Here is a 13,968-nt window from a genome sequence, read left to right as displayed (position 1 = left end):
TCAAAACATCAACATGCGGTGCCGTTACTGGCGCACAGCATCTTTGCGCACTGCACAGATGACAAGATGCAGATGGCTCGAAACTGAGGAACGAGCTAAGAAGAGCTAGCGCTCTGAAATTAGTTTTAACAAACCAGGTACTGTGCATGCTTCGCACATGCCCGCCAGAAGTGTGCCAGAAATGGGGTACAGGCCAGTGTGGGTGCTCACGGAACCCACAAAAGCAGTTAGCGGAACCCAGTTTGAGAGCACCTGCTCTAATACATCTGCAGAAATACAGTCGAACCTCGATATAACGAACCTCAATTTAACGAAATTCTCGAAATAGCACACTTCTTATTTTTCCCAATTTCTGCCCCATTGAAAACCATGTACTTTTTTTCGCGATTTAACGAGGTCATTTTATACTGTACTTCCGATTTAACGAAGTCCTCGCGCATCGCACGCACGTACCAGGAGCCTCCTTGACAGGCAGACGAAAACTTTAGCCGGGCGTACAGCGATTTGCATGCGCCCTTTAATGCTCAAATTTTCCGGGCGCGCTTCAATACGTGGAGCAGAACGTGCCGCTGCGCCATCTATCGTGTACGTATGAAACCCGCAGCGGACGCGCTCCTGTAGTGCTAGCCGGAGTGCTTCAGAAATTCCGGACCGCGTCATGCTGTGACGTCACCGGCCTGCTGGAACGGGAAAGCGCCAACCGGAAGTAGGTTTACGAACAGCGGTAGGCACGTTTTCTCAGTTGATTATTTGATCTCGTTGGGCCTAGGTGGTTGCCCTATTCACGATGAGTGGTGCACCTCGCAAGAGAAAAGTTTTGAGCCTTGATGTGAAGGCCAAAATTATCACCGAAGTGATGAGCGGCGAAAAGAAGGCGGCTGTTGCTGAAAGGTATGGAATTTCGTTGAGCTCGCTTTCAAAAATTTTGAAACTGAAGGACAGTATCATGAGTGCCGTCAGTGCTGGTGGTTCAGGCCAACAAAGAAAGAAGATAAAGGAAGCAGCTTACGTCGACATCGAAAAACCTCTTTTCTCATGGTTCCTCGATATGCGCGCAAAAAACATGCCATTGAGCGGGGCCATTCTTCAACAAAAGGCCCTTAACTTTGCTTGTATCCTTGGGCACAACGACTTCAAAGCCAGCAGCGGGTGGCTGCAACGATTCAAGGAACGGCAGAGTATTGTTGGGAAGGTGGCCAGCGGAGAATCAGCCGAGGCGAACTCAATTGGAGCAGCGGACTGGTTGCGTGATCGTGTTCCCGACATTCTATCACGTTACAACGTCTCTGACATATATAATGCCGACGAGACGGCATTTTTCTACCGGCTGTTGCCAAGGAAGACGGCTTTGAGAAATGAAAAGTGCCATGGTGGAAAACATAGTAAACAGCGTCTCACTGTTCTGTTGTGCGTGAACATGGACGGCAGCGATAAGCGTGTGCCATTCGTAATTGGCACAAGCGAGAAGCCGCGTTGCTTTAGCGCGTACATGGAGTCCAGGCTTTAAGCGCTCTAATGGTAAGTGGTGGCCTCATGGATCTACCAAGTTAATACTACTTCCAATTTTCTTAGAACGAATATTCAAGTTGACAGCTCAGGTATGTGCATAATTTTTTTTTCTTTGCGCCACGGGTTGCCCTGTCTTCGTGAAAGGAATTTTTTTTTTTTTAGTGATGACAAATCATGATGATGATGGTACTGATGGCCGCATGTAGTGGCAGCCATGAGCACTACGCGTGGTGCTTGCTGCAGACCTGCTTTCCACCGTACGCGTAATGGGGAAAAATGCGCTCGTACCCGCTGGCTACCGGGCATCACGCTCTTGGTTGTTATTAGTTCCGGGGTTTATTAGTTATCCCTGTAATTTTACTGTCTACAAGGTGCCATATGCCAGGAGTGTTCCAAAAACCTGCATCCTTATTTAGACTGCTGAAACATGTGAACCTCGACTTAACGAAACTCGCGATTTAACGAAATTTTCGGCTGCAAATTGGACTTCGTTATATCAAGGTTCAACTGTACCTGCCGTATTTACACAATTGTAAGTCAACCTATTTTTTTAAATTTGAAAATCCGAAGTGGGGGGTCGACTTAAAATCGAAACCAAAGCATCGAACCGTAAGTAAAGGCGAGACAAACGAGATATCAGGCATGCTACAGCGTGGACGCATTTTTGCTGCGCGGCTCCGTCGCGTTGCTCTTGGCGCTGCCCTTGAGCAGCTGCAGTGGTTGAGCATCCGCCTCACATGCGGGAGGTGCGGGGTTCGATCTCCAGTGCCGCCAGGTACCCACCGGTGATACAATGGGTACAATCTTTTCCCTCGCCTGGTGCTCGGCTTATTTGAGGTGAAATGCTTGGGAAATGGGTCTTTGACCCCACCTTGAGAAAATGAAAAAAAAGGGCCACAAATGGGCTTCTACAGCACGATGCGCCACCGCAGCAGTGGCCTTGTGGTACAGCACCCGCCTCGGCTTCGGGAGGTGGTGGGTTCGACTCCCGCTGCCGGCTGGGTACCCACTGGCTTCCTCAAAATGGGTACAAGCTATGACCTGGCCTGGTGCTCGGCTTACTAGGGTTATACCCCTGTCACACGGACACTGCAAAGGTACTTTGAACTAATGCTCCATTACTCTAAGGATGAATGCGCGCTGCCACACAGACGCGCCAAAGGACACCTAGCTCAAAGGAGCTTCGAAACAAGGCAGCTCGAGTTCGTCCTTTGAGGCTTCAAGGGAGTACTCTCTCTCCCAGCGAGTTAACAGCATAAATAAATTGAGAAAAGAAACGTTCAATTTTCATTATATAAATTCACTTCATAAGATTAGTGGTGTTTTAAAATATAAGATCATTTGTTTTGTGGCAGTCTCACCACGCCATACTCTCTTTCCAGATTTACGAGCGTCACGGTAGCCACGGTAAATATGCCGCCATGTCGGCCATGTTGATTGTTGTTTGTAGCGAGTAGCGACGGAGAGCCGCTCGTCACATCTGCGGTGCTGTTGCCACTAGACTCAGGCCGCCACCGCTCACCCACGATTATCGCACGTTGAGACTGCAGTGCTCTTTTTTTTATACAGTTTCGTGCTTGTTTGTGTGTGTGTGTGTGTGTGTGTGTGTGTGTGTGTGTGTGTGTGTGTGTGTGTGCGCATGCGTGCGTGCGACGACAAAATGAGTGGCGGTGAACCTGCGGCGTCTGGCAGTGCCAAACCGATAAAACCGCGCACCACGTGGACCGAACGTGTCGTCGCGTGGATCGTCACTCATTTTGATGGAGACCGCCGAACACAAGGCACACCAGAAAAACGTGACCACAAAAACAACGATCGCAGGGGCAAAAGAACCAAAGGAAACAACCGAAGAACGAAGCTGAGCCTGAGCCAGACTGAGCGAGTTGGGCTCAGTGTGGCCAGCACTGTGATGTTATGCTCTGTACTTGGAAAATCATGTCATTATTGCATTTAAAATTGCGTTGCTTTAACATAATACGGTTATAAAACTAATTTACTAAAAAAAATTTGACATTTCTGTATTTACATATGCAGTGAGGTTTGCAATTATAATAACGCTTTTCGCCGATGAGGGCGCTAAAAACTTCTTGCGAAGGTCGTTCCGCGACCGTGTAGCACGGACGAACTCCCTTGAAGCAGTGCTCCTTTGGGAGCGTAAAGGAGCATTAGTTCAAAGTGCCTTTAGAGTGCCCGTGTGACAGGGGTATTACATGGCTTGGCAAAGGAGCCTGCGCCTTCAAATGCCGTCCTTGTGGGCTTGCAGAGGAGACACGAACGCATAAAGACGCACAGGCGGAAAGCCGGACTTGGGAGTGAGCTCTTCAAGTGTACTCTTCACTTGTTTACACCTGTTTGCAGGCTGAGCTGTTCGAAACTGCCCCCGAAGGGGCGCAGCGGGGTTTGTGAAGCCTCCTCCAAGCACACACCCCTGAAGAAGCCGGGCGCCGGGCCGGGGGTGGCTTGTACCAATTTTTACCGGTGGGTGTCCAGCGGTGGGTTTCGAACCAACCACCTCCCGCAGCGCCAAGGCGGACGCCCAGACCACTAGGCCACGACTGCAGAACCGGCATCCCACCCCGCACGAGGCGGCCGATGGTGGCTGTCAATAAGCAGCAAACCGGCACCAGCCCACTCCCCACATGTGGCTGCAGATTGCGTCTGCTAATAAGCGCCGGATAACGCATTCATGTTCTACTCTTAATAGACGCCTGCCAAGTTTTTTTTTTGTTTACTTTCAATCGCGCACTCGGCTCTCAAGGGAGTGTCGATAGTTGATGGAAGGGCCACTGTTCCAATCGTGGCGGCACCGCCACTCGGAACCGCAGCGGCGACGGGGAGTGGCGGTTGCCGACGGAAGAGCTGATGCCGCTCACACAGTTTCTCTACTACTGCCGGCCGCGTTTCACAAGTATTTAATGTAGCACTTCAGCAGTCGTCATTTGTTCTCTAAGTCCGGTAAGTGACCGGCGCTCATTCACGGCTATACATTCAATATGGCTGTCATTCTTTGCGCCAAACAAACAAACAAACTGAGCGCCGGGCCGCAAGTTCGACGTTTGCAACAGGTGATACAGGTGTGGCAGCTGCAGTGAGGCAAAATTTTCGGCTGTTCCACGTGATGCCTTGATGTGACTGTTTGCGAAGTATGAGATTTCGCTGCATGACGATGTTAGAACGATGATCTGTGGGACCACAGCAGCGATCACGACGGCAGCACTAGTGAGGACGAGTAGTCCAGTGACTAATATATTTTCGTTTTGGAATGTGCCCACAGGCGCTCCTGCATGCGGCAGCCGACAGAGGCTGGCGATAAGCGGAGGCCGCAGGATAGTGCTATCGCGTTCTATATTAAAGACCAAGCATAAACGACCCCCAAGTTTTTTTTGTTTTTTTTTCAGAAATGTGATGTGGGGGGGGGGGGGGAGGGGGTTGACCTACATTCCAGTCGACTTACAATCGTGCAAATACGGAAAATTATATATGGTGACTTTGCTTCCCAGCACAAAACATTTCCTTCCAGTTTTTCTAAGATTGCAATTTCTTCTCGCATTTGATAGCGCACTTTGTGTGAGCGTCATCAATAACAAAAAGCAATCAACAAAACTGGCTAATACAGCAGCAAGCGTCACTCACACAGCAAAAACCTTAACAGTAATGAGCCATTTTCATAGTTAATAATGCACAAGGCCTTTGCTTTGTGATATCTACTGCTACTCAGATGGGACACACAGCTTTTAGGAGCACACTAAAAATAAGAGTCTGTATTAATGGTTCACATTTCAATTCATGCTAGTGGTGACAGCTATGTGGCTCACCAGTCCTCAGGGGCCAGGGCGGAGGGGTTGTCGATGACACGATAGGAAACAGTGGCACCCCGGTTGCGTCTCCGCTGGATCAGCACTGCATTCTCACGCTTGCAGCCCTGGCTCTTCTTCTCATCCGTGCTGATAAACCTAGTCAGGGGAGGCCACAGGTCAGCCACCACTGTGACACGACCCTCTTCACAGCACTTAGAGCAAAGACTCTCCTTCAGCCTTGCCTCCTGCTCTCCTCACATCATGCACAGTGCTATACACACTGCTTCCATCATCCAGGCAGCTGCTATAACCAACCCCACACAAGAGATAGCGTCAACTGCAATGTCATATCCCCAGATGGGTACACAACTTTGGAATGGACGCCTGGTCAAAAACAGCTCAGGCCCCAGGCACTAATGAAGAAGGCAATGTGCAAACCACAAGTCACAAGTCACTCATTAGACCTAAACTTGAATATGCATCCGCCATATGGGACCCGCATCATATTAACCTCGTAAACGATCTAGAAGCCGTTCAAAACCGCGCTACAAGGTTCATTCATTCTTCTTACTCCTACGACGTCAGTGTTTCAGCCTTAAAAACCAAATCAGCACTATCGCCTCTTTCCGTTCGTCGTCGCATAGCCACGCTATCACTGTACCACAAGTTCTTTTACTCATCACTTAACCGTGGCCCTTACATCACGCCAGCATCATGCATTTCTCATCGCACTAGCCACACGCTTCAAGTTTTTCGCCCACGTGCCCGAACTGTTACTTTTTCAGCCTCCTTCTTCCCACGTGCAGCTAAAGATTGGAACGGCCTTCCCCAGCATATCGTCGACATCACCTGTCCTTCATCATTTGCAAGCAATCTAAACAACATTTTTTGTTCATGATCACTAATGGCATTGTTTTGTGCCTTTTCTGCTAATCCCACCCCTTATGTAATACCCCGCGAGGGGTCTTTAAGGTAATAAAATGAAATGAAATGAAATGAAACAAGTAAATACTACGTGATGCCTACACAACAGAGGAACAAGAAACAGCATTAGATAGATGCCTTAGACACGTTAATGTAATATGCTCTTACCTGGCATAGTAAAAAAAAAAAGTTAACATGGCCCACAAAATTTAGTCGTTATTACAGACACAGGTGAAATGGTAAAAGTGTGAAAATTTTAATTTTTCAAAAATGGCACATTTGGATTCAGTATACTCTAAAGCACATAACCACAAAGTTTCAAGGTCTAATTCAACTTCCAACCACTAAAAAATGACATATCTGATGCCTCTGAAGCGTCGAAATGGCAATTTGGAACTAAATGCAGCAGAACTTAGCGCCCGTCACTTCCCACAACTACATCCCCGAATGCCCCAATCATAGCCTTGTTCAAAAGCTAGCACTTTTCTCTACATCCCAGTATTGCTCCCTACTGCAAAATGCTCCTGGAACGTCCGCATATCGCCATTTCCTGAGGCTTCTACGACCTCCGAATGCCAGCATGCATTCCTGTCTTTGCCTTGTCCTGTAGTTACCATGCAATGCTTTCAGTGTAACCAACACGCCAAACATACTCCCTCTTGAAGCGCTTTTCTCAACTTCATGTTTTTGCCACGACGAGCCTTACGGAAGTTTTAATTATGTTTTTATGGTGCAAGCTCAATTAATCTTATACCGTTGCATTCAGAACGAACTAAGGTATGGAGCTATGCTATTTTTTCATGGCTGAGTCGAACATATTGCCACAAATTTATGCAGAGTTTGTTCATTCTTCAAATACACCGCCACGCCTCTTTATTGCTTTGTTTCCGATGCAAGACGCGACCAGATTTATCTCTATTGATCGCATCCAGGCAGAGCTGATACTACGTTGTTCCAGAATGTTCTAGTTGCTTTGCACGCTTTATCTCGGAAGTTTGCTATCAGCTTTAAATGGAGCGCGGCCGACAGCGGCGGGCATTCTGTTCGACGACCGCCGAGCATGCTTGTCACTTCGCCGCCGTCGAGAGATTCAGTCCATTGTGGGCGCAAGTCAGCCCAATAAACAGTTTTATTTTAGAAGAACTTTTGTCCGTCTTCATCCCTCCTGACTGCCGTCACCACTACATGACAATATCAAGTTCAGTGAGCAATAATGCCACCAATTATATTTTATAATTATGGTCCTTTCACATAACTGAACGTTTTTATATCATGATGTCTTAATGACCAGAAAGAAATGACCTAATTAGGCTTCAGTTATTGCTGAAGTTATTGCTTATTGCAGTTATTATTTCAGAGATAAGCTGAAACAAGTGATGCTACTGATAAAATCCCATAATATTTGGAGCACTAAAATTTCCTATTTGGAGCACTTTGGAGCAGAAAAAAAGTCAATTTTGGAGCAGTCGGGAGCATTAAGATATCCAGTCTGGAGCACTCTGGAGCAATAAAATTTATTTAGAAGCACTCTGAAGCATGCAGTTTTAGAGCGAAAGTTCTACTTCACAACCAAAGCTAAAAAAGTCAGGCCATCGCTAGAGCCTTGACCTTGAATAAATAAATAAACAAAACAAATATTGCTGCGACTGAGATTCGAACCTGCAGCAACGTGAACAGATCAGATTCACTGGCCACTGCTCGAGAGCACAATGCTATCGCCGCAGCCGATCACGCCTCATGTTAAACTGCAAAACAATCTCGAGCTGTGCATTGCACATTGTAGTCTTTATCAACTTCTATTTGAGGCGTGAACAGATCAGATCGGCTTAACCTCGATCGGAGCTTAACCTGAGTCTAATATTGTCGTCAGATGTGCTGACAACCCAGCAAAGCAGAACCATGAGCCAATCATGCTTTCGGTACGTCTCAGTTAAACTGCGTTAAAACCCTACCATTTTTTTAGTTTCAAAATACCTGAGGTTGACAAGCAACGTTGGAAACATTTGAGTGTAACGTAAAGATGCTATACCATTACGTTTGTCATTATTGGCACAGAGTCGCACCTGAAATGTCTTCAATTCAGTTTTATGCAGAATAATTGAAGTGGAGTCACCTTTGCGAAATATGTCATACCCTGTTTAGTTGAAGAGCACATACTTTGCACAGCTCGCAAGCGAAGTAGCACAAAAGTGCTGACGCTTTTCGTTTTTCCTTCTTACATCTGCTCCACATTCAATCGTCTCCGGTTACTCAGTAATGTCAGCCTTAAGGGAAAATAGCGCAAAAGACGGGGACAAGTGAAGAAAACAACAGGACCAGCGCTAACTCACAACTGAAGGTTTATTCACAGGAAACAAGGAATATAAACTGCGCAACCAAACAAGATAACGAAGCAAACAAACGTGTAGCTATGTGGGATCGAGGAAATGAACTTCACTGTCATGCAGGCAAACCGACGGGCTGCTAACGCACAATCTAGTTTTTTTCTTCATATAGAACGCCTCCATAATCTCCCTAGTTAACTGCGTTGGGTGACTGTACAAAATATCACTGTGATGAAAAGAAGGGATGCAAGATTTGCAGTCTCTGACATGATCAACTAGATTCATAGGTTTATTAGCCTCCAATGTATTAGCATGCTCAGTTAGGCGCGTGTTAATACAACGACCCGTCTGGCCAATGCATACTTGTCCGCAATAAAAAGGAATTTTATAAACAACCCCTTCAGAGCATGGAACATACTTAGTTTCATGTTTAATTCCACAGGTACTTTGGGATTTGTTTTGTTTTTCAGCCTGTCTTTCCACCTTAACACATAACCTATTAAGTCTTCTACGAGCTATTTTATACCTGTTCGCCACTTTTTTCAGGTTATGCGAAAGGTGGTGCACATACGGGGGAACTGCAACCTTCTTCCTTTCCTTCTCTCTGTCTGACCCAGGCACACCAGCCGAAGTCTTAAGTTCTTTGGCTATCTTGCTGCAGCCCAACAAGATGGCATCATTCAGGTAACCTGCATCTCTTAATCTTTTAGCCTGTTCGTTGAAGCTCTGATTAATCAAATGGTCACAAGATTTGGACAAAGCAGAAAACAACGATGAGACAACAATTCCTGTTTTTACTGTTTTAGAATGATGTGACTTGTAGTTCAACAACGGCTTGCCGGCCCTTGGCAAGTATTCCCAGCAAATATGTCCTGTATGAACTTCCAGGCTCAAATCTAAAAACTGCAGCTTGTTATCGGCCGTGACCTCTGTGGTAAATTGCAAACCATGAGCATTTTCTTTAAACACTTTCAGAACATCAGTCATGTATCTAGGTTAAATTAGTTTTATCAACAAAGATTAAGAAGTCGTCAACGTAATGGAAAATCCGCGACGCTATCCCGGCCAAGTTTGCTTGAATACCCCGATCTACGAAAGATAAAAAGATGTCAATTAACACCGGTGCCACCCTGGAACCAATGCAAACACCCGCTTTTTGCGTGAAAAGCTTACCTTCCCATTCAATGAATGTAGCCTTTACATAAAATGATAGTACCGTATTTACTCGCATAATGCTCGCACCCCCCACATTGGCTATCAAAAATTGGAAATTTTTTTTTTTCCCCAGTTAAACCTGGATGTAACGAACCTCTATGTAACGAATTCCTGGATTTAACGAAATTTTTGAATTCCCTAACGCCGCCCCCATTGAAGCCCATGTATTTTCGACCTCGATGTAACGAAAACGTTGCGGCAGTTAACCTTGATGTAACGAACTCGCAAAGCTGATCAGTCATTACTTTTTGCACTTTTAAGGAAAATTCGACCAAATAAATGCACTATATTAGTGAATATTAGTATTGTACGGAGCCAACAGCTACACGAACGCCTGGGATCACCGCGACCAAGCGAACTTAGCAATGATGATGATAGCGACGGTTAGCGCGCGGCTAGCGCCGCCCCGTGCCCAACGTAGCAGCCTGTTCAGGCTTTGCTTGTGTAGCGTGGCACCAGGTGGCGTTTGTAGCGGCGGTTGATTTCTTTTGTTGCATTTTTTATGTATGGATTTGAAAAAAAGCATTTTTATTTTGTGATTTCCATATGTTTCAATGGCTTAGACACAGTTATGTGCAAGAATTCACTTTAAAAGCAACGCTGATGGCCGGTTCTTTCATTACCAGGGCGAAGGAAGGAGAGGGGGGAAAGGAGGACGAGACCGACGGGACGACGCGTTGCATTCGCCATTTTGCGTTTGTCCTGCGTCTGTGCGTGTCAGCTGTGCTCTCGTGCTGGTTCGTTTGACTTGTTTTGGAGGTGCTAGGCCTGCCGTCGGCGTGTAGTCGTGCGTCTCCGCTTGTAACTGCGTCGTCGGTTGGTCATGATGAGTTCTGCTAGTTCTACTGCCAGAAAACGAAAAGTTTTGTCTTTCGAAGACAAACTTGCAATTTTAAATGCAGTCGCCGCGGGCGAGAAGAAGAAGGACATTGCCGCCCGTTTCAGCATTCCAGCGAGCACCCTATCAACGATTTTGAGTGCGGAACACAACATCAGAAACGCAGTGGAGTCGGGAACAAGCTCGAAGAAAAAAAGCCTGAAGACGTCGACATATGCTGATGTGGACAAGGCAGTGTTCACGTGGTTTTTGGACACGCGAGCCAGAAATGTGCCCATTAGTGGCGCGATTTTGCAACAGAAGGCAAAGGACTTTGCGTGTATCTTGGGCCATGACGATTTCAAGGCAAGCAACGGGTGGCTGCAGGGATTCAAGAGCCGACACGGTGTCGTCGGGAGAGTAATCAGCGGCGAATCTGCCTCCGCAGACAGCGATGCTGCTGCTTCATGGGCGGCTGACAAGCTGCCTGGAATACTGAGTCGCTTCGAGGCGGCCGATGTCTACAATGCCGACGAGACAGCTCTATTTTATCAAATGCTTCCGGGCCGCACGCTAGCACTAAAAGGCGATGACTGCCGCGGCGGAAAGCAGAGCAAGCTCCGCATAACGATTCTGCTGTGCGCCAACCTCGACGGCACAGACAAGCGAGTCCCGCTGGTTGTCGGCAAAAGTGCCCGTCCCAGGTGTTTTAAGGGAACGAAGCGTATGCCCGTCAAGTATGTGGCGAACTCCAAGGCGTGGATGACTCGGCCAATATTTTCAGAATGGTTAACGGAATTTAACCAGGACGTCAAGCGGCAAGGCCGTCAAGTTTGCCTACTGCTGGATAATTGCTCGGCGCACCACGTCGAAGGCCTGCAGCTCTCGAACATCGAACTGCACTACTTCCCGGCCAACTGCACGTCCCTAATACAACCCCTTGACAAAGGGGTCATTAACAGTTTTAAATGCTGTTACCGACGCCGACTAATCCAGAAGATTCTTCTCGACATCCGGCTGAAACGGGAGATGAAGATTGATATTTATCAAGCAGTCGAGATGCTTGCTGCCTCCTGGCAAGAGGTCAGGGCAGAAGTTATTAGGAATTGCTTTTTAAAGGCCGGAATAGTAGCAAGAAACGCACAGGCTGGTGCCGATGACGAGGAAGACGTTTCTACTCCGTCCGATGTGGCCGAAGCGTGGAACGAGCTACGCACTAACGGTGGTGTACCCGACGACGTTGAACTGGATGACTTTTTGTTTGCCGACAACGCCGCCGTGGCTACAGAGGAAATGACTGATGCAGCACTGGCTGAAAGCGTGCAAGATGATCGTGATGATGGTGCTTGCGATGCAGATCCGTGTGACGTGCCTACTGCAAAGGAGGTGATGAACGCAATGGACGTTATGCGCCGTTTCGTCGGCTCGCGCGACGATGAAGGAGCTCTACATGATTTAGCTTCTTTGGAGCGGCGTGTCCTGCCTGCACTTGTGCCGAAGAAGCAGGCAGCAATTACGCAATTTTTCAGTGTAAAATAACGCCGCCTCTCCTCTTCTCTCAAAGCTCCTTTGGAAGCTTTTTTTTTCAACGGTCCCTCTCGGGGCCACCAATCGCGCTTCGGCAGAGCACGCAGGCACGATTATTCCCGCTGTCTCTCGCTCGAGTTCCTCTCTCTACACCAAGTCGCCTATGCGCAGACACATGGTGCAGTCGTTTCGCGCCACGCACTTCCACGTGCGCGGCGACGTAAGAACAGTCGTGTCACGTCATAAAAACAATTGACGAGCCTTCACGCGAAACCTGCATGTAACGAAAACCTGCATGTAACGAAAAATCGGGAGCTTTTTTCAACTTCGTTATATCCAGGTTTAACTGTAATCATCGCACCCACAAAACTACTGCCGCGAGCCGTCTGCTTGTCGTAGCGATCGCCATCTATTGACTGCGGCCACAACTAACTGCCATGGTTGGGCGCGCGTGCTACTAGGCGGCGGTACTGTGCTATCATCCGCTGCCACCGCCGCTACCGCTCATCCACTCACCACCGCTACGCCATTTTGCGAAGGTGTCTCCAGCTCTCCGGTGTCTCGTAGGCCTCGTTTGCCTTGTTTGCATGTTGCACCGTGCTCTTTTGTGCCACTTCGCCATGGGACGCTACGCAAGCTACACAGCTGCTTTTAAGCTAAAAGCTATTGACTATGCGTTGGAACATGGCAACCGCGTCGCCAGCAGACACTTCGGCGTCAACGAGTTTTGCGTCCGGTATTGGAGACGGCAGCACGACGAACTGAAGACGACTGGTAAGACGTGCCGGGCCTTCCGTGGACCGAAGACTAGGAAACTTCCTGCCGTCGAATCCTTTTTACTGGAATATATCAAGGCTCGACGAGCGGATGGGTGTGCTGTGTCGATTGATTTGAAACAGAACCAGGCGCTCGTAATCGCAAGAAAAGAGGGCATCCCGGTGCAAGACTTCCGCGCTAGTAACGGGTGGGCCACACGATTTATGCGGCGCAATGGACTCTCGCTCAGGAGGCGAACGACGCTTTGCCAGTGCCTGCCCGCAGCCTATGGAGAGAAAATAGTGGACTTCCATCGATTCGTTATCAGGATCCGGCAGGAGAAAAACTTCTTGCTCTCCCAGATAGGGAACGCGGACCAAACTCCGCTGAATTTCGATATGCCCAGCAGCAGGACAGTCGAACAGACACTGCACGTCAGGACTACAGGCGCCGAAAAACAGAGGTGCACGGTCATGCTAGGCGTGACGGAGGACGGGCGGAAGCTCCCACCGTACGTCATTTTCAAGTGGAAGACCCTCCCGAAAGGAAAGCACCCCCCTGGTATACACGTGCGCGTTCAAGAAAAGGGGTGGATGACTGCGAACCTTATGGTGGACTGGGTGAAGACTGTGTGCGGGCGGCGACCGGGAGCGCTTCTTTTTCCGTCGCTCCTCGTGCTTGATAGCTTTCGGGGCCATCTTCAAGAGTCGGTTCGGGCGAATTTCAAGGAACTGCGCACGGACCTGGCTGTTATACCCGGCGGCCTCACATCAATGCTAGAGCCTCTCGACGTATCTTTGAACAAGCCATTTAAAGATAAAGTCCGGAGGCTGTACAGAGAATGGATGGCCGAAGGTGAACATGCTCTGACGCCCGGTGGCAAGATCAAAAGACCATCCGTGGAGCTGCTGTGCAGCTGGGTATCAGAGGCATGGGGGATGATTGATGTAAACATGGTGGCCAGAAGCTTCAAGAAAACAGGAATTTCGAACGCTCTGGATGCGACCGAGGACCACCTGGTGTGGGACGACGAAGAAGCATCGGAAGATGAAGAAACCATCGATTCCAGTGTCGACACGGACTCTGATGAAGACTAGAA

At 48.2% G+C, this 13,968-nt stretch overlaps 1 protein-coding gene across 2 annotated transcripts in view; it reads right to left on the bottom strand.

The window, feature by feature from the left end:
* LOC144116335 (parafibromin-like) overlaps nt 1-13,968 on the bottom strand; it is a 198,262-nt gene that overhangs the window by 82,599 nt on the left and 101,695 nt on the right. For both annotated transcript variants that reach the window (XM_077651082.1, XM_077651081.1), the window contains exon 12: nt 5,325-5,462. In XM_077651082.1, coding sequence (XP_077507208.1) covers nt 5,325-5,462 — 138 coding nt within the window. The remainder of the gene's footprint in view (nt 1-5,324; nt 5,463-13,968) is intronic.

This window comes from Amblyomma americanum, chromosome 1 (genome assembly GCF_052857255.1).
Source record: "Amblyomma americanum isolate KBUSLIRL-KWMA chromosome 1, ASM5285725v1, whole genome shotgun sequence".
NCBI lineage: Eukaryota > Metazoa > Arthropoda > Arachnida > Ixodida > Ixodidae > Amblyomma > Amblyomma americanum.
The sequence above is the reverse complement of the archived record's forward strand: the minus strand, read 5'-3'. Positions and strand labels throughout refer to the sequence as shown.